Source organism: Siniperca chuatsi, linkage group LG19 (assembly GCF_020085105.1).
Source record: "Siniperca chuatsi isolate FFG_IHB_CAS linkage group LG19, ASM2008510v1, whole genome shotgun sequence".
Taxonomy (NCBI): Eukaryota; Metazoa; Chordata; class Actinopteri; order Centrarchiformes; family Sinipercidae; genus Siniperca; species Siniperca chuatsi.
In genome coordinates, this window is record NC_058060.1 from 12,791,660 (window position 1) to 12,811,583 (window position 19,924).

Here is a 19,924-nt window from a genome sequence, read left to right on the forward strand (position 1 = left end):
CAAACACATGCTATGTGTGTGTTTAACTTTTATTACTGCTTATGTGTCTAAATTTCTGTATCCATGTCAGTATTCTGTCATGCATTGATGTGTGTGTGTGTGTTGTGTGTACTCCAAAGCCCCACCAATACTCGATTTTTAAGACTGATATTGATATTTATGAAAAATAAAAATCTGATAATGATATAGCAGCGAATCAAGACATGAACCTGTTTGGCAAGGATCCCTCAAATTTGGTTGCAACAATGGGTAATTCACAGTAACTGTAAATATAAAATGCATTGAAAATGTAATTATTGTAACTATTCACAATTAGATAAACACATAGAACATAATTTATTTACCTGAATTGAGAAAAACAAAGGTACTCATACATTAAAATGCAGCCTATAAAATATTGCTGCAATTTACTGCACAGCATTACATTTTTGCCAGCATATTCACCAAACGGATATATCTGTGATTAGCCAATATTGACAGTCAGTATCAGTCAGGCTCTATTACACACCATTTGTGAGTTATACAGAGACTGTATGCACCTGTGTGTGTGTGTGTGTGTGTGTGTGTGTGTGTGTGTGTGTGTGTGTGTGTGTGTGTGTGTGTGTGTGTACCTGTGTCCACCCTGGTCTCCGCAGGCCTCAAAGCCTGCTGTCCGTTTAATCAGAGACTGATTTAGACCTGGGTAAACAGGTGGCAGAAACCTCCAGCCAATCAGTGGTACAAAATAGATTAATTAAAAGGTCTACTAAAAGTCAAATCCATCGTGGGAATGGAAAGTGGAGAAAGCGCATAAAAGCTCAGCTGCATCCTGATGTGTGAATAATGTATTGGCTGGAGAAAATCAAAGTAGGCTACATGTATTAGTAATCTTATTATGTCTGTGATGTACCTGTGTGGCTAAGCTAGCAGATGTGTGCATGAGAATGCAGCTGTTGAGGGAGGAAACTGTGTGTGCGAGTGTGTGTGTGTTCAAGTCTTCTTAACATGTCTTCTTGAATTGACACTTCCCTGTAATCCAAAGGATGCAATTGAGAGGTTTTAATAACTAAAATGCCCCTTGGCTCTTGTTAATGCATGAGTGTGCGCCCATACTCGTGTGTTTATCCATACAGTTTAACCATCCTCTGTGGGTGCGCTTGTGTACGTTTGAATCTATACCTGTGGGTGTATGTTTATGAGTGTGTTTATTGCTATAGTCATTTAGGTTCACATTAATCTATTTAACACCCCCACTCTGTCCAAGTTAAGGGGTAGTTAGACTGTAATGGTGTAAGGCCAGAATGACGATGGAAGCACTTTGGAGGAATGGCTATTGACACCCCAAGGCTAAGCATTAATGCTTATATTGACTCGTTCAAATCAGGCACGCTGTGTGGTGTGTTTTAAACATGTCTGTTTGTCTGTAGTATGTAGGTTATGTGCATTTGTGCATTCATTTGCGTGTGTATGCTTTTGAGGTCTTCATTAAGGCAGTGTGCATTAGGCTGTTTTAATCAGTGAAGAAATCAAACGAGTTGAAGGTTGTTTCAAGAACGGCATCACAGTCGGAACGACTAACGTGACATCAGTGGCTTCCTCCAGGCGTTGGGATATTAACGTTTCTAGATTAAAACGGCTTCTTGCATTCAAAATGACTTCTGTGACCCTGACTTCTATTTGTCCTCCCTTCCTTCTCTTTTATCTGTTTTCTTTCCTTTCTCCCAATGCTACATATCCTTGCTGCATTGATGCCACCTCCCCTCCTCTCCTGTGTTTTCCCTCCTTCCCCTCGCTCCCTTGCTCCTCAGGTGCTGCAGGAGGGCAGAGGGGGTTCCTGGGCTGTATCCGAGCCCTGCGGATGAACGGCATCACCCTCGACCTGGAAGAGAGGGCCAAGGTCACGCCTGGGGTCAAGCCCGGTTGCCAAGGCCACTGTACCAGTTTTGGGATGTACTGCCGGAACGGAGGGAAGTGTGTAGAGAAGTACAACGGCTACTTGTGTGACTGCACCAACACTGCCTATGACGGCCCATTCTGCACCCGAGGTGAGAGGAATTTTGGGAAAGACGATTTCAGTCTCTAATTGAATAGGTAGCTCATGGAATTATGAATGCCACTGAAGGTGCATCACACTGCTCTTCATGTTCAAAACTTCAATTGCAAGAAAAATCAATCTCCTCCTGTGTGGGCTTTGAGGTTTTTTTATGTCAGATTTTATTTCCCTTTTGCAAGCACTGCAGGGTTTTTTACAATTCCCTAAGGTATCCAACAGTAGGAGCTAACCGAATGTTTTTTTTCTTTTTTCCGATATGATGTGGTTTCAACCTCTCAACCTTTGTTTGAGGAAGGGCAGGTTATCATTGAAACCTCGTTATCATTGGCATAGTCCCTCTTTAGTTTACAAAGCCAGAGTCAAATAGCACCAGGATTACTGCTGGAGTAGTTGTGTTTCAATGAGCTTCATTGCCTGACAACCCACTGTGATTTCTGCTGCACTCTGTGATTGTCCTCACTTCCTATTCAGCTTGGAGCTGTCGGTGTTGAAAGTGTTCGGGCTTATGATAAAAGGTATCGATTGAGAGTGATATTGTGCTTACCCACCAATTCTCCCTGACTAGAGTGCACTCACAGAATGCTAAAACTGTGCAAATGCAGAGCTGAGAGATGAAACTAAAAAACAAAATGCAAGTCACTTCACTAAGCGGTGGGTAGCTCTAGGTTTTTGAAGTTCAGAGATGAGAAATGTCACACCATAACTCTGCTCCTGCACTGTTGCATATTGCTAAAACATCATGTTTGTTTCACAGGGATTCATTAGATACAGCATTAAAGTTCTACTTCCCAAAACAAGTTTTCATAAAATGCTCTGGGGAGAAGAGCAGCAGTGTTGTCAGAGGCTTTCTGCTAGCTCCCAGTCAGAGGGTTGATCCCCGACACGTGAATTAATTTGTTTCCTAAAGCCGAATAGTGTTTTTCCCCTGTGCTCGTGGCAGGGGGGTGACAAGATGACAGAAAAGCAAAGTGTGTGTGTGTGTGTGTGTGTGTGTGTGTGTGTGTGCGTGTGTGTGTGTGCCAGTGAAGAGGGTGACAGCATGTGGTGATATGCTAGTGTAAGACATGAGAAGACCTCCTCTGAATTCTGTCATAACCAATCAGGCATTTCAGGATTTTGAGTATAGAGATTACTGTCTGTGTGAGGGTGTTTGTGTGTGTGTGTATATGTATTATTCTGTCTGTGTGTGTGTATGTCAGAAACAGAGAGAAGCAAAGAAAAGGACAGAGCACACCCTTGTGTCTGTTTGTTTCTGTACATGACATGACTCTCCTCTTCGTCCTCTGTCTCCTCCTGTCTTCCTTTTCACTCTTATCTGCTTCCTGTCCTCATCTTCTCTGTTTCAATTTTTTCTCCTCCTTGTGTTAGCCTTTTTTCCTCACTCTTCACACATGGCCCGTCTTTTTTCTTCTTTTCTCCCATCTCCTTTCTATCTCCTGTCCCTTTTATCAACATTTCACCCCTTCCTCTTCTTGCTTCTCTTTGTGCTACTCTCATCCCCTCTAAAATCTTGTCTTTTCTTTCTTCTCCATCTCTGTTTTTCTCTCTGCCCCTTCTAATTCTTTCCTTCAGCTCCTTTACCTATTCCTCCCCTCTATTTATCCTCCTCCCCTCTTTTCCAGTCTCTTTTTACTCCTGTCGCTCTCTGTCCTCCTCTTCCTCTTTGCTCTCTTTTCCCCATTTATACCCCCCTGCACTGCCTCTCTTCTTCCTCTCCTTCCTCCTTTTTTACTCTTTCCCCTCTGAATTTGTATTTCTTCCTCACCTCTTCCCCCTTCTCCAGCCCTCTCCTTTGTTCTCTCCGCTCCCAGTTGCCCCTCCTTTTTTCTCTTTCCTTCTCCGAATTTCTCCCCTTCTCTCTTTAATCTCCCTCTCTCCCCATCCTCCCAGCGAGTGAAAAATGCATGAAGCCAGCCATAATTGCATAGTGCATTTCCATTGTATCCATATTTACACACTGCTCAGGGGACCCCACAGTATTATTATTATACACTCGCATTCTTCTGCTTTTCTGCCCTTGAGGGTCACAAGGAGCCAATGTGCACATGTACATACATATACATGGACACACACGCACAAAAGGCACACATACGTAGATACCTGTAGAGGTTTGCATGCTTGCACAAATTCTCTTTCCATAGCTTCTTCATGCGCTGACATAAAACACACACACACATAAAGAGTCCCTGCCCTGGAGCAGAGTTTTCTCATTCCATCTTATGCTTCCAGACAAATGTGTGTGTTACTGCTGAGGCTCTGGGCAGATAGCCAGAGTCTCTCTTCTTTTTTTCTCAGCAGGGCAGAGAGGGCTGAGACAGGTTACACATAGGCCCCACAGTTTGTATGAATAAAGATCAAATGTAAGAATGTTTAGCTTTTAAAATGAAGAGGACGGCAAGATCGGGGCCAGTTGCACAAGCTCTTTGTAAAGTTCAAACTTAGCCTGGTTATAATGTAAATTTTGCTAAGTGGATAATTATGCACCACTAAATTAAAACAGGTTGCACCACACAAACTAGTGAGTTACATAGAAATTATTTACACCCACACACTGCCAGGTTTAACTAAAGCTAACATTAGCTTGCTAATATGATACGTTTAGAGGGAAGAGTAAAATAAGTAATATGGAATTTGGTTGAAACATCTGACCTGACATTATCATCATAAAATGATAAAATGCTCTTTAATTGTAAAATAAACTGGGAAAATTTTTAAATAACTTTTCACAAAAATAACATAGTAATGATCTAATAATGTTAGCTAGGTAGTGTAATTGGATATTTCTCACTCACTCTCCTTTTTCTTCTTTTCCTTTCGGCTGTTCCCTTTCAGGGGTCGCCACAGCGAATCATGTGCCTCCATCTAACCCTGTCCTCTGCATCCTCTTCACTCACACCAATTAACTTCATGTCCTCTCTCACTACATCCATAAATCTCCTTTCTCACTCACTCTAAAATGCATGAATACTACTAACTCTGAAACATACACATTTATCTGTGTACATTTATAAATAAAACAAACAAACAAAGTACTACTTGCATTTAGAAAGGATTGGCAGTTCGTCTGGCCTCTTAAAACTATAATATTTGGAAGCTGGCTAACTGAACCAACTGGCAATGCTAACGTTAGCTTGTTAATATGACATGTTTAGAGTGAAGAGTAAAAGAGGTGACAAATATGCAAAATTGACCTGACCCTTGATTAAATGCTGTTTAATTATGATGTAAATTATGATTTTAATTTAATTTCACAAAAATAAAACAATATTGATCTAATTACGTTAGCTAGGTTAGCATAATCAGATATTTCCCACTCATTTTAAACTGCCTGAATATTACTAACTGTGATACTCACATATTTCTCCATATATGCATTTAAAAATAAAACAAAGTAATACCTACATTTACAAAGGATTGGCTGTGAAGTTTATGTTTGGCCCCCCTAAAACTACAAACTTACGCTGCAGCTTGTGATGAAGTCTTGAAGACATTTTTTTCTTTTTAGTTTTATTGGTGCAACCTCATTTAAAGTAAATCACTGGTTTGAAAGAAGCTACAAGAACCTGCAAGTGTGAAATTTGAACTACAGCAAAAGACCTAATGCTGTATCTTCAGTTTTGGAAGCATTTGAACACTATAATCACAAGAGGTTAAATAAACAGTAATGTCATAAGATCTGAACGTAGCTATGAGGTAAGAAGCAAACTTTTTTTTATGTGACGTCCTTTGTCAAAATTTATCGAGGCTTGTTATGTTGATTTGTTTTTCATATATTGTTTTGTAACTGATTTAAGGAATCCAATCAAGCGTGCTGCTCTGACAAAAATACTGCATTTTGACTGATTTAAGTCTGATTCAGTTAATACCCAGCAGCACAGTTAGACAATGAACAATCCAGCTGCATCAGAAAACGAAGTGAGAAGCAGGCTATTTGAATACTTCACAAGCTCTCTGCCTTGTTAACGCAGAACAATTGGTAAAATGGGCCTCTCCAGACTTCCAAAGCTTGAAACCATATCAGTGCACAGCAGAATAGAGGATAAAATTGTGGTGTAGCTGAATGGAGGTGAGGTTTTGCCTGTACGCCAATACCAGTCAGAGAACTTTCCCATTTTCTAGTAATAAGCCTTCTATTAGATTTAAGAAATGTAGCTTGAAGTATTTATTGTACTGTGTCCGATGCGAGACGATTGGTGAAGTGAAGCTTTAAAATAAGATGCATAAATGTTTTCACTTAGTATTTTTCACTCGTACGGGGTGAAGTTATACATTCTCAATGCTGCCATTGAGGGAAGGCAAACATGTCAAGAAATATTCCATGGCATTTACACACACACTCACACATACACACACACACAACCCAAGGCTCGCCGTTTTCCCAGTAACCATTCTCTTTCATTTCACGCACATTGTGCCTTTTATCTCCTTTGTAACTGACACACGGAGATTGTGCATGCGCGCACATACACACATAAACACAAACAGAAGTATAGAAAAATAAGGTCCCCTCTTCTCAACACTTGATTACAAGAATCAATATGCCTCCTGGAATGGCTGGGATATGCCATTAGGTCTGTTAATGTACTGGTAAACAATGTCTTGTTTGGTTTCAGATGCTGGAGCACAGCAATTTAACACCCACTTTACTACACCTCCTGAGCACAGCCATATTTATGTGTGTGCTTATTTCTCTCTGGCCATATAATATGTCTACCCTGTTGTGTCTTGGCATGTGTGAGTTTATGAGTGCTTCCCTGTGGCTTCTTTTTGATGGAAGTTGTTTTTATTTTTATTTTATTTTTTCTTCCTGTCTTTTCTTTCTTCCTTGCTTTTTTATGCATATATGCATGTGTTGTGATTTGCATAGCTTTATCAAATATGATAATTCTACTGTTTGTGGTGTAAACACATTGACAGGCAATATTTATTGTATTTGTGTGTGTTCACCTGCTGCATTACTTGTGTGTTTATACATTTTTCTTATTTCTTTTGTAATCTCACCCAGATGTCGGGGGTTTCTTTGAGGCAGGAACGCTCGTCAAGTACAACTTCATGCCCGAATCAGTTGCAGGAGCCAGTAGGGACACAAAGATCCTAACACACCACCTGACGCCACATGAAGTGAATCTAACAAAGGAGGAAGTGGCCTTTAGTTTCAGCACATCCAATGCTCCAGCTATTCTGATGTATGTCAGCTCCAAGACGCAGGACTATCTGGCTGTGGTTTTAAGGCAAAATGGTAAGATAAAACACGCGCACACACGCAATTTATGGTTGCTCACTACTGAGAAGTCTGCTTGGAGAAATGCTTGTTAGTGCTCCAAAGTACATTTTAAAGGCTGTCCTTGTAGCACCGTTTGGAAAGTTCTGTAATCTCTGAACATTTTCCCCACTCAGCGGCCTCCCACTGAGTCTCACAGGTACCGAAGTGCCTTGATAAAATAGAAGTAATAAAAATTTGACAGTGCCATCTAGCGTTTCAGCAATCATTGTGCACAATCACCAAAAGGCCCTGAGACAGTAACTGTAATCCCCCGTCAAGCTGTGGGCCCTCTCAATTATTTAGGGTTTCCCCCATTATTTCTCATCCCTGCTTGCACCATCACTTCAAAAAGAAAACTACATTTTGGCCTTAAGTGTTCAGTTCAATCAGAATGCTTTTGGAAGAAAAATGATAATTATAATCAACAAAATAAATTTAAAAATGGCTAGCTAATGTCTTAGCTGTCATCAAGTAGTAATACACTAATTACCTATGGAATTATCAGGTTATTGATGAGAGCTCATGCCTAAATTATTTTAGAGATGTGGAAAGGGAGTTGTTGGGCAGAGGTGTGAGGTTTCATACAACCAGACCAGTTTTCAAACCAATGGCCTGTATGTCTTCAGGTTCGCTACAGGTGCGGTATAACCTTGGAGGTCTGAAGGAGCCATTTGCTATAGATGTGGACCAGCGTAACCTAGCCAACGGACAGCCACATACCATTAACATGTCCCGTGTCGACAGAAGTATCACCATCCAGGTACGGACGCGCACACACACACACACACACACACACACACACACATCTGAGCACTCTCCAACACATATTTTAGGCTTTAAGTTGAGGCTCAGAACCCAAAAGACTTATACTTCAATTTCAAGATGCTACTTACAAGCAACCAAGGAGTGTATGGTATTGCGATCCAGCTACATAAAAAAGCCACACACCTATACTCAGTCACAAGTACACAATCACACAAGCCCAGCCAGTGTTAGCTCGATGGTTTGCATTAAGTCAGTGTCCTGCAGTGTCCTGTTCTGTCTTCTGCTGTGATGGAACTGCTTGTCCTCTGCCACTGTTAATCCACTTCCAGTAGAAAGCCTAAGTACAGCAACAGAGAGAATGCATCGATCTGTGTGTGTCTGTATGAGTGCACACTGTTGTGGCTGCATGGATGTGTGTGCAGGTATTTAAGGCCGTGCGTGACAATGTGTTTGTGCATATATATTTGTGTGTATCTGTGTTTGTGTATGTGGGTTTGTTTGTGTGCTCCCCAGTTTTGTGCAGCTAAACAGCTTAGCGCAGATCAATACAGCCAAGCCTCAGTCAGTAGCTGTCAAGGATGGAGGGAGAATTCAGCTAAACTATAACAGACTGTGTTCTGGGCTAAAATGCTCAGCTTTGGCTGCAGGCTGCAATTTAAGGACACCACCTGTAAAACTAGTAATTGGTTGTATCCAGATCAGAATACATTTGTAGTTGCATTGGCAGTTTATGGTTTGAAACATTGTAAAAACGTTTCTTGAATTAAACATCTACACAACAGCTTCTGTGTGCATGGCCTCCTGCAGAATTTGTAATTTTAAAACAATGTTTGCACATCATATAGTGTGACATTATTGCTGAAAACACTTACACTTCTGCTTTGTAAGTGTCATACAGTATACTGTTTATAGGATTTACATTTTTTGTAGTTGTTCAGCCATTTCTTAGTTGCCCTCCCTATATATTCAAAGTAACTCACACTCATATTCATCTGTGGAGAGCCGACCTACCCCCTAGTGGCCAGAAGGAGGCATGGCATTAACCTCCTCTCTGCAAAATTGCTGAATCGTGTGGAGAGCATCCTGTCAATAATTTTGTATAAACTTGCTTTTACTAATATTCCAGTTATTTGCTTACATTCTACACTGTTTAGTCTCTATGGATTGTAACGCTTATGTTGACACAATGAAGTTTGATTTTATCTATAGTATAATCTTATTCATGGTATCCTCATACTTTCCACCCATGAAATAAACACTTGATCTAGGTCTGCATCATCTCTATTTTAGGAATTATTGTAGAGAAAAAGGTGTTACTCACTCACAAAATTATGACTAAACTAGGCCATAGCACTACATAATTGGAAAAAGAAATTAAAAAACATGCAAGTATAATGCAAATGGCTCCCCACAGATAATGCTACCAATCACTGTATTAACACATTAGAACAAACTGAATATGAATGTGCAGAATGAAATACTCTACATGAATCACAACATGTTTGTAGGATGGTTAAATGGATAAATGAACATATGGGCACAAAGGAAATTAATTAAATATAAAAGATTTTAATATAAACATTATAATAAAAAGAATCTCAGTTAGGTCTTTAATTTCAAAGGATGGGTTTCTTCACTTGCATTAGTCTGAGGACACAAGATAAAATATAGTGGAGTACATATAATGTGTAATAGACAGTGAATATATAATTAGTTGTGTTCTTTCTAATTCTGGCTACAGTGGTTAAGATGTCACCCTCTCTTGTGGTAATTACAGGTCAAAATGAAGCCCCTTCATTGTTGCTTTGATTGAGGTGAAATAAAATGTTGGGCAGAATGAATCACAGTACACACCTATAATCATTGCATCTCTTCTTCTACAAAAGTCTTTAGCCCTCTCTGTCTCTCGTTGCATGTACATGGAGCAATGACCCCATCCATACTGGAATTTCATCACTTACATTCACACACTGCAGTGAAAAATTCCGACCGCAAGAAAATTAAACTGAAACATCTAATGGAAATCGTCCTCATTTTCAGAGCAAATCACATCCTGCAGCTGCTGATCACCCCGGTGGGGACACTTCAACATAACACATCCCTTTTTAGTAGCATAGAAAGTGATTGGAGCAACTGTACAATTCTTTGCTCATCACACACACATGCACGTGCATGCACACACTGTGTCTTCTTCCACTGGTTGATTGCGATGTAGCTGTGTCTAGATATCGATGTTCCAGACATTGTTCAGTGTGTGACTGAAATATTAACTACCAAGTGCATATCCCCAGTTTACCATTCCCCATGTGCCCAGGCTGTACTCTAAATAACAATCCTTTGAATCTTTTTGTCCTTAAATGATACATTCGGCACTTAAACATTAAAGACTGTTCAGAGAATTAAGAGGAACACTGGTGGGCATGATGTGGTAATTTGGATTTTAGGAAAAAAAAAATCAGCAAGGGAACAGTGGGGGGGGGCGAAAATAGATGAAGTTTATAGATAGGGCATGAAAAGTAGAGCCAGAAGGTGTGCTAACGAAGATAACTTTGATGAGTAAAACTTTTTCATGTTGCCTTACTGCCTCGGGGCTCTTTGCAAGGTACAAACATGCACTTAATATGCACTCATAAACAGATGTGGACATGCACACCAACAGACAGGCATGCACAAGTGACATCTTGTCAGGTCAACTCACTACAAAGGCTCCACACTGCTACACCACAAAATCAACATTATTCAGTCTAATTCCCCCCCAATCTCTTCATACCTCCAACCTTCTACCTTCTCACATACCCTTGAGGGATTTTAGTAATATTTATTTACTTTTAGCCAGGAACCATGACTGTAACTAATGAGCTGCGAGGAACGCGACATATTCTGCGCAGTATGACAGTAACAAGAGAAATACTAAGCAAGACTAGGGACTGAGTAGGTAGCACCAACAGGAGTTCTCCACCTACTTACTTAATTCTCAAATATAACATATACAGAAAATTTGTTAATTATCAAAAAGCATTTTTCCTGATCTAGAAGCCATGATCCATCATTGAAGCAATATACTGCAGGTAGCAAAACATGTTAAAGAAAAAAAAAAAATTTATTGCATTTCCCACCAGGTCTTTTGAGGTTGAATGTCTGACAGATTCAGGACGAAAAGGCTTGTTTTGCCACAAGATGTGCAAATTCAACTTAAAGGGACAGTTCACCCACAAATCAAAAATACATATTTTTCCTCTTACCTGTTCAGGTTCATTCTCACGGCTCTCATAGTGTCCCATAGCTGTTTTCACCACAAAAGCTCTAAAAACCCACATTACACTACCTGCCCAGCATCAAACAGCAGAGAGTTAGCAACTATAACTAGTGAACATCGTGGAGCATTTAGCAGCTAAAGAGATAAATATTTCCCTCAGGAGTTGGTGGGGACTAAAACAGAGATAAACAGAGAGTGAACATTGAACTTACATTCATCAAGTGGTCAGAAACAGGACTTCAAATTAATGCTAATGTGCTAATGTATCTGCTAGGATGTGTAAATAAGTTTTTCAACTTAAAAGGTGATAATATGTCAGTGTTGTGTTTTTAAATAGTCATTGCAAACATCACGGTTCACCAGACCTTTTCTATAATGTAGCTAACGGTTAGATTGAGCTCCAGTCATTCAGCAAGTTCTTTGAAATGCCATCCATCAACAGCATTTACAGTCAGACAAAATGTGCAGAACCTTACCTAAATGCTGAAATGTTTACTGCTTTTGAATGTTCAAAGTAAATTATCATGGGCTTAAATGTACACTTGCTAATTACTCAGTTTGAAATTGGATTACAAATCATTGCATTATCCACTGAAGCCTAAAATGCCAATTTTGTTAGCGTGCCATCAGCATTTGAAATTTAACCAACCTCATTATTATTTGGCTTACATGCTCATCAGAGGCCTTGTTGCAGCTGCTTTCATCTGAGATATAACAACATGAGTGAGGGGCAGAGATATGAGTCAGATGCAATAAAAGTCAGTTATGCTGGTGGGCCCGCCAGTGGATCAAATTCAATTTCCAGGGTAAAAGAGCGAGTCGAGTGTTTACCTGAGGCTGCGGAGGTCTCACTTCTCTGCTATCACGGCTGCAAATCTTAAAGGCATTTAGAGAAGTGACTGTTTAGTTTAAAGACATGACAGAGAACAAGTGGGAAGACAAGTAGGAGTGTGGTAATTGAAATCTGAGAGAAAAAGGAGCAGAAGTGAGATGGAGAGCAAAAGAAAAAGAAGGAATAGAGAGTCAGAGAGGTGGGAGTTGAAAGGGAAAAATAATGTCTTTAGATAAAGAAAGTCTCACAAAATATGATAACAAAGATCACTTTGATGCATTATCTAACACCTTCATAGTCCTGAGGCATATTTCAAGGTGTGGATTTGCATGTGCACACAAATTCCTGCTGAAATGCACGCACAGGCATACAGAATGCAGTGCACGAAGCAAGTGTTTGGTTTTTAAGCAGTCTGTGAGGTCTCGGCAGGTTAGCTCGCTATCAAAGGCATACCAAGGCGAGATCAAAATAAGTTCCTAACTCTCCGTCTCTAGCTTTCCCTTTCTCTCAACCTCTCACACACTGTGAGGGTTTAGAGATGAAAGTGAGGAATCCCTTCAGGCACCAAACATCTCACCTCTGTTTCCTCCTCTCTTCTCTTCTCCTCTCCTCTCCTCTCCTCTCCTCTCCTCTCTACCTATAGTTGTTGTTGTGGTAGGTATCTGTGGTGTGAATTGCTGGTTCTGTCTGCGACAAGACAACAAATCAGTAGTCCACTTGATAATGACGGGAGTATTTCTTGTCCCTCACATTAAGGAAACGGAGCTGCCACCAAAGTGAAAAGTTCTCAGTGCACTGTAAATTAGTTTGAATATATATAGCACATTGGCTAAATTAGATTCTTTTTGAGCACATAGTTAGGGAAATAGATTTCACCCATTGTTAATTTTCTTTGTCTAACCCCTGATTACTTTGCTTATGTAAGCGTTATGTAACCTAAGAGGCACCAACAGCGCTTAAAGGAGAAGATTGTGTTGTCTAAATGGTGCAGCGTAAAAGGGAAGGATCCAACTATAGTTGTAATTGACAAAGTTTGGTAAAATGAGGTTTCTTCCCTGGCTGTCTCCCTCTGTGGACCTTTTTGTGGGGTTTTGAGACTCAGACCGCCATCCCTGACTGTGCAGCCAATTTGTTTTCTCAGATAAAAGTAAATAAGCTGAGTGCAATTTAATTGTGCCCCATTATCCCACCCTCCAGTCACCGTGGAAAACAAAACCCACACAATGCTCCTCTGAGACCAGGCTTTTGGAAAGAATCAAATTAGGATATGCTGTGTGTTTGTGTGTGTGTAGAAAGAGAGGGGAAGAAAATAGTCTCGAAGGGTAGGGGGTAGAGAGATTTTTCTGTATGGGGGGACTGTACTGATTCAAACCTGTAAACAAGAGCGACTACACACACACACACACACACACACATAAATCTCAACCCTTTAGTGACAGTCCAGCTCCGCTCCCAGCTAACAGGCTATGACAGCTATTCAGCACATCAATGGAACAAATTTCCAGTAAAAACAAAAGTCATTGGTTTCAATCAACCTCCCCTCTCCTGGCTTGGGCCATTGGTATGCATTCTGCAGACTGGTGTATGCTGAGATACAGTTCTGCTGTGAGCACAGAGAAGAGAGGAAGGAAGATCTTTTATTTCTGGAACACACAGAAACCAATTTGTGGGGTTGAAATGCTTCTCGTCAATAGCACCGGCTGCAGCCTTCAAGCTAATTAGAAACTTCAGTGAAACAGCAATAACAAGTTAATTATGTTGCAGGGATATTAAGTCGTGTATTCCCTCCCTCCATCACCCTCTCCACCGACGCTCGTCTTTGTAAACATGCTGCCTGTTCTCTCTCTGTTTTAAGTTCTTGGTAAAGGCTTTGAACCCACCGCAGACTTTAGAGATTGCATATTGTTAAGTAATGTGTGATCATTTATCACTAGTCCTGGTGAAGAGCTTTTTGTTTGCAGGGTCATTTTGGAAGATCACTTTTCAATTTGCGTTCAGCCATGACTAGCTCGACTAAACAAAAAGGAAAAACTAAATTTACAGCTTACCAAATTAGAGGTTTTCTTTAATCATTTGGTCTGCAACCATGACAGTATGAAGTACATAGTAAGATGTGTCCGCATTGGTATTTTCAACATCACTCGATATGAGGGTTTTCATGCATTTTTCTCCTGGTTTATAGAGAATAATCACAGGAAGATGGATTTTTTGAGGATAATGATACATTTTCTGGTTCTCAAATTGAACCTGGAACTCAAATCTTTTTTATGCCACTTCAAATATCTGGATGCAAATTGTGTCAAGCTGAAAAAGTAGCCAAGAGCAGCATGACTTGTTTTGAAAATAACAATATATGGCATGCTTGGTTAAGACACGGAGTGACTATGCCATATGCCATAAGCCTTCAAGTAAAGGAAGAAAGAAACAGGCTGCGTTTCATTAGTAGTTTCACTTCCCCTCAGCCCTTGGTATTACGTAACAGCATGCGTCGCACGGAGGCCACTTGGAGAGCAGAGGGAGAGCGGGCGCGGGAGGAGGGGGGGATTTAAATGGAGCGCACCTGCCCTTGTACACTTTCAGACCAAACTATTATGGATTGACCGCCAGTTGTTGGCTCAGCGCTATGCTGCTTTTTACAAATCATCAGAAATATCTGCAGACTCATTTCAATGAGGTGAAGGCATCTTCTGCGTGTAATTGCAATATGTAGGCACTTTGTAATTAGCTGCATCAGTTTCTGATTTAGAAATTTTCTGTTTGTGATCTGTATCATGTATCATAACTATTATTGCTACAGTTTTATATTATCTTGCAAAACAGCACATTTTCCATGCGTTTACAGATAATGTTGGGAATCAGACAAGCTGAACAACAAGCCAAGTAAATATTAACTGCGATTGGTTATAAGACATTTTTCAGTAAAATATCAAGCTATCAATGAGATTTCCTTAAGAAACTAACTCAGCAACAGGAGTTTTATATAGGCCCCACATTACTGCCACCACCTATTTTTTTTGCACCAATTGCATAACTGCAATGCATTGTGGGTGATATGCACCTCTGAGTGAACATGTTGTTGACTTGCTCCCTCAGCCCTCCGAGGGTCGATCTCACCAAGTTCACTTCAGCTTTTCATACAAATGGAACGACACTTATGATGGCAGCAGGGATTCCCCTGAGGGAAAGTGCCGAGGGGACGTCAACAAGGGCATGTTGAACGACTAATGAAACGCAGCCACAGACTTGGGTTCAAATTTGATAACAAACATGTTTCAGTCCCAGTCTCTGGTGGTCCTGTTGAGTCCTGATTGTCTAATGGCTGGATTTGATACAGATATGTTGTGTTATTTATTGAACCATCGTTGATCATTATTCATGGGAATAATATGAAAGTTTATTAACTGAGTGGTTTCCTCTGTACTAAACAATTTGGAGCTTCCCTCACATTTTAAAACCACAAGAGGGAGCCATTGAGCTTTTGATTGTGCTGTGCTGTAGCTTTATGGTGCCTGACAACAATGAATTATCATTGCCTCTTCATCATCTTGCATACTCTGTTTAATGTGCTGATGCAGGTCTTAGGATGGGTCTTTTTAAAAGGCTGAGGTAAGTAGTTTTAGACAGGACCTCTTTAAAATGCAGATACTAATATATTACCTCCCGCTCCGTCTCTCTCCCACTGTTTCAGTTGGATCATTACCCTCCAGTCAGCTACACCCTCCCAGATGCCTCAGACACACAGTTCAACCTGGTCAAGACGCTGTTCTTGGGCAAAGTCTTTGGTGAGTATGTCAGCTCGTGTAGACCTTTTCTGCTCACAACTAATCACAATTAGCATTTTTTTTATTTTCACACTGTACAAACTTTTACCACACTTATTAAGATCATATTTCTTTTCTGTCACCTATGTTCTTTTCTAAATCAACTCAGCAAACAGTCAGTTGACATCGCTCCTGTCCTGAACTTAGAGGCACACGAAATGTGAACACAGTGTTGTTGTTTTTTCAGTTGTTGTCATATTTAGGTTCTCAATGTAAATTTTGATCTATTTATGCTGTATATCTAACAGTTATACTCTATTCCATTCTATTCTATTTCTGTAATTTCAAACCCTTTAGATAAACCATCTCATTTACAAATGGATCCTTAAAACACAAATATATACATAAATTAAAATGAATAAACAATTAAGGCATTTCAAGACTAGAAGATAAATGAATAAAAATACAAATACACACAAACAGAATCTCTCCATGCTCTACTCTGTCTGGATCGCAATACAAAATAAGCTGTAATTACTCATTATGTCCACTAGAGGACGCCAGAGGAGAGAGAAAGAGAGAGAGAGAGAGAGAGAGAGAGAGAGAGAGAGAGATTGGTGCAACAAATGATCCTATCTGCAGCCACCTCTGCCCATATGGGTGTGCACCACATTTGTGGCTAATATGGTTATGAAATCTGGCAAATACGATGTTAGGATGGAAACTTTCTCATTAAAATGACCTTGATATTTCGTTGCCTACCATTGGAATGTCCAGGATTTCTTCAGTGCTTGACCAGCTTAGATAACTGTCCAAAAGAATCCTGAACCTTTACTTAAGGTGGATTTTCCCTTTGATATAGCCATTTAGGTTAGTCAGCCATGGCTATTTTGACACTTTGCTTGTAGGAAACACTGGCACTGCAGTGCTGAAGCTGATTAAAATGTGATTCATGATATTTTGCATCAGTTTATTTTTTCCCACTGGATTTACTAAGACCATAGGTCTTAACAAAGTCCTATATCATCTGCCCAAACACCTTACACTTTGATTACACTAATTACCCCTAATTATCAACAGCGAATTACTTTAACCTATTTAAGTACTCCTAAGTAGTAGCTATGGTTTATGGCTCGATTTTATTCACTTCTTTAATTACTCATAATTTACCTCTGATGGAAGATTGTATCTCATTATTTGCACGGTGCTGCAGCTTGCTCTGCTATGTTATTATATCCTGCTCTTCTTCTCTCTTCCCTTCCTTTCCCCTCATCTCTTTTGTCCTCTACCTCAAGTGCAGAGAAAGTCAGTGAGGTTGAAGTAATGGCTGACTTCACTTACCAGCCAGAACTATCGACTTTTTTCGCACACCACCAAAACCCCAGGGAATACAACACTGTGCACACGCACAAACCCGTGGCCCAGCACATCCACACACAAAACACAGCCATCCATCTTTACCCAACTAACACAGCACAGATGCTTTAAGGACAAAGTCAACTCACATGCCAAAACAGCCAGCTCCTCATATGCAGCCTTACACATCAATAGACTCATAGTGGAATGTTACTATAAGTCTATAAGATTGTAGAAAACATCTTAACAGAATAATACATATAGACAGAGCAAGGAAAAAAGAAGGAAAAGGAACAAGAGCAGGCCTTTTATTTTGAACTCTCATCAGATCTGTTCCACTTCTGTGTTGGGACTACAGAGACAAGAGAGGCTGTCAGACAGCTAAGATATCAGATTATCTATTTCTGGAAGACAGAGACTCTGTGTTTGGTACAGCACACACTGATCACAGTGATGTCTCCTCCGTCCCCTCGCAGTCTGCTGATTGTGGGATAAATTGGCTAGAATAAAGATGGTAGAAATAAAGCTAGGTAGACATTAAAGAATAAAGAGACACACAGAAAGACAGATAACCAAACACTTTTTCTATAATCATCATTAATATACAGAAAGATGTGGGGGTTCTTCTATGAACTAATTCCATAAATAACAACTCTATACACGATACTTGTCTATCTACATCTGCTCACAAGGTAAAGACTTCTAAGACTTCTAGGAGTTCTATCGATTAGGGCCCCAATATCCAATAACTATTTATTCATCCTATCATTAACCGATCCTGCCTTTGCCTGTGGGACGCAAAGGGAGTAAATACCATAAACAACTTCCACAGTAATGGAATGTTTTTATTATTTGCAACTAATTTGGCCTACCTAGCTCACACTTACTTTGTTTCTTCCACATTAGACACTGTGTTCAGAAGCAGTTCCCTTATTCCCCCATTCGTCCTTCTGAGTCTCCTTTAGACAATCTCCTTGAGCTTGATCCACAGCAAAGACGTATCATTCCATCATATATGACACCTTTAACTCAGTTGACCCGAGCCCTCTAACACATGTCAAGAAGATGCGTGAAGAGAATTTACTGATGATAAATGGGAACATATACAAGCCTTGGTGCACTCTTCTTTTATCTTCTTTTTATATAATTGTTAGTTGCAGCCCTGGCTAATATACCTGCCCTGCCTTCTAATGCAGACTCAGGTGAAGTACTGCCACGCTGCTTGAACTTGCAGTGCTACGATTCTGTGGTCAGCACAACATCACTCTGGTTTTTGAAAACTAAACCGATGTCTACCTAATTGTGTTTGTATAAAGTTAATAAATTCAGCCTGTTTGTTGTAGCTGTCGGTGTGGACATCGCAGGTTCAGCGTCATGAGATCTGCTGTGTTTGCTGCCAAGGGCAAATGTGCTGAAGTGGTATTGATCATGAAACACAGGGAGGATTCAGCACATGCTACACAAATGCTACTGAAACTTCTGTAGCCCGATGCTTAATGTAACAGCATGCAGTGTGTGAAGGTAACTGTATGCTTACATCAGTGCTTAACAACAGCATATTTATGCTTGTAGGGTTAGGATGTAAGTGTGCATGTCTTTCCTTCCATCATGCATCCGTGTGTGTGTGTGTGTGTGTGTGTTGGTTTGATGTATTGCGTATGGGTCTGTCCTCCCGGTGGAATAAATGGGCGAGATGAGTCATACATTAGCCAGAGCAGCAGGCACACTCCCAACCCAGTCCTCAGTGCCACAAATCTGTCTGTGTGTGTGTGGACTGTATGTGAGTGTGTCTTTCTAAGGGAATAGATTAAGAGCCAAAGGCAGAGAGAGAGAGCGAGAGAAATAGTGACACTGTGAAAGTGCTATTAGAGGCAGATGATTGTAGCCCTGAGGGTACTTGTAAAGGACATGTACATCAGTACCACACTGAAATTCTGATTCCTCTCATTTTTTTTATTCCCCTAGCCTCTCTTGTTCTGTTAACTCTATCCACACACATTTAACCCATTGCTCCCTGTGGGTGCTACAAATTATTTTACACAGGCTTTAAGTCATGCTGCCATTTCAAGGTGTAATGGCTTTATTCTAAGAAGCATACTGGCTGTTATTTGCATTCTGAGGTCTTTGAATTCCTTTCCACACATTGACCCTCAAGATGTATCATTGAGCCATTTTCAGCAGGACATAAAAGGACCCAACTGCCTTTTTCGTAGAGTGTTTTGTAAACTTTAAGAACTTTATTAGTAGAATTAGTATTAATGTCAAAACTGCAAGTACATACACATTCATATGGGCATACACAAAAACACACACAATATTTTTACCCCTTTTTAACAACCATAACGCTCAACCATCTGCCTGTGCAAGTGAAGTCTTGCAAGCAATGAATATCATCACTGTCATATCATCATATCTAGATCTGTCCACTGAATTTATTCCTCTCTGCTAAGCCGTCTGTCATTCTGCCACCTTGCAGATCAAGATAACGTCAACGTTGTGACATGAAAAATCAGGCTCAATGTAAATCTGTTCATATATATATATTTCATATACAGCTTTTTATTATTTAAACATTGGTATATTTAATTTGGGTGCAGAAGTAAGCAGACTGTGTTTTTATATAGCTATATGACATTATTTGAAAACCAAATAGGAGTTT

General features: G+C 40.1%; 1 protein-coding gene across 3 annotated transcripts in view; it reads left to right on the plus strand.

The window, feature by feature from the left end:
• cntnap2a (contactin associated protein 2a) overlaps window positions 1–19,924 on the plus strand; it is a 316,253-nt gene that overhangs the window by 285,093 nt on the left and 11,236 nt on the right. For all 3 annotated transcript variants that reach the window (XM_044176652.1, XM_044176650.1, XM_044176651.1), the window contains 4 exons: window positions 1,788–2,024; window positions 7,038–7,271; window positions 7,922–8,055; window positions 15,837–15,930. In XM_044176652.1, coding sequence (XP_044032587.1) covers window positions 1,788–2,024; window positions 7,038–7,271; window positions 7,922–8,055; window positions 15,837–15,930 — 699 coding nt within the window. The remainder of the gene's footprint in view (window positions 1–1,787; window positions 2,025–7,037; window positions 7,272–7,921; window positions 8,056–15,836; window positions 15,931–19,924) is intronic.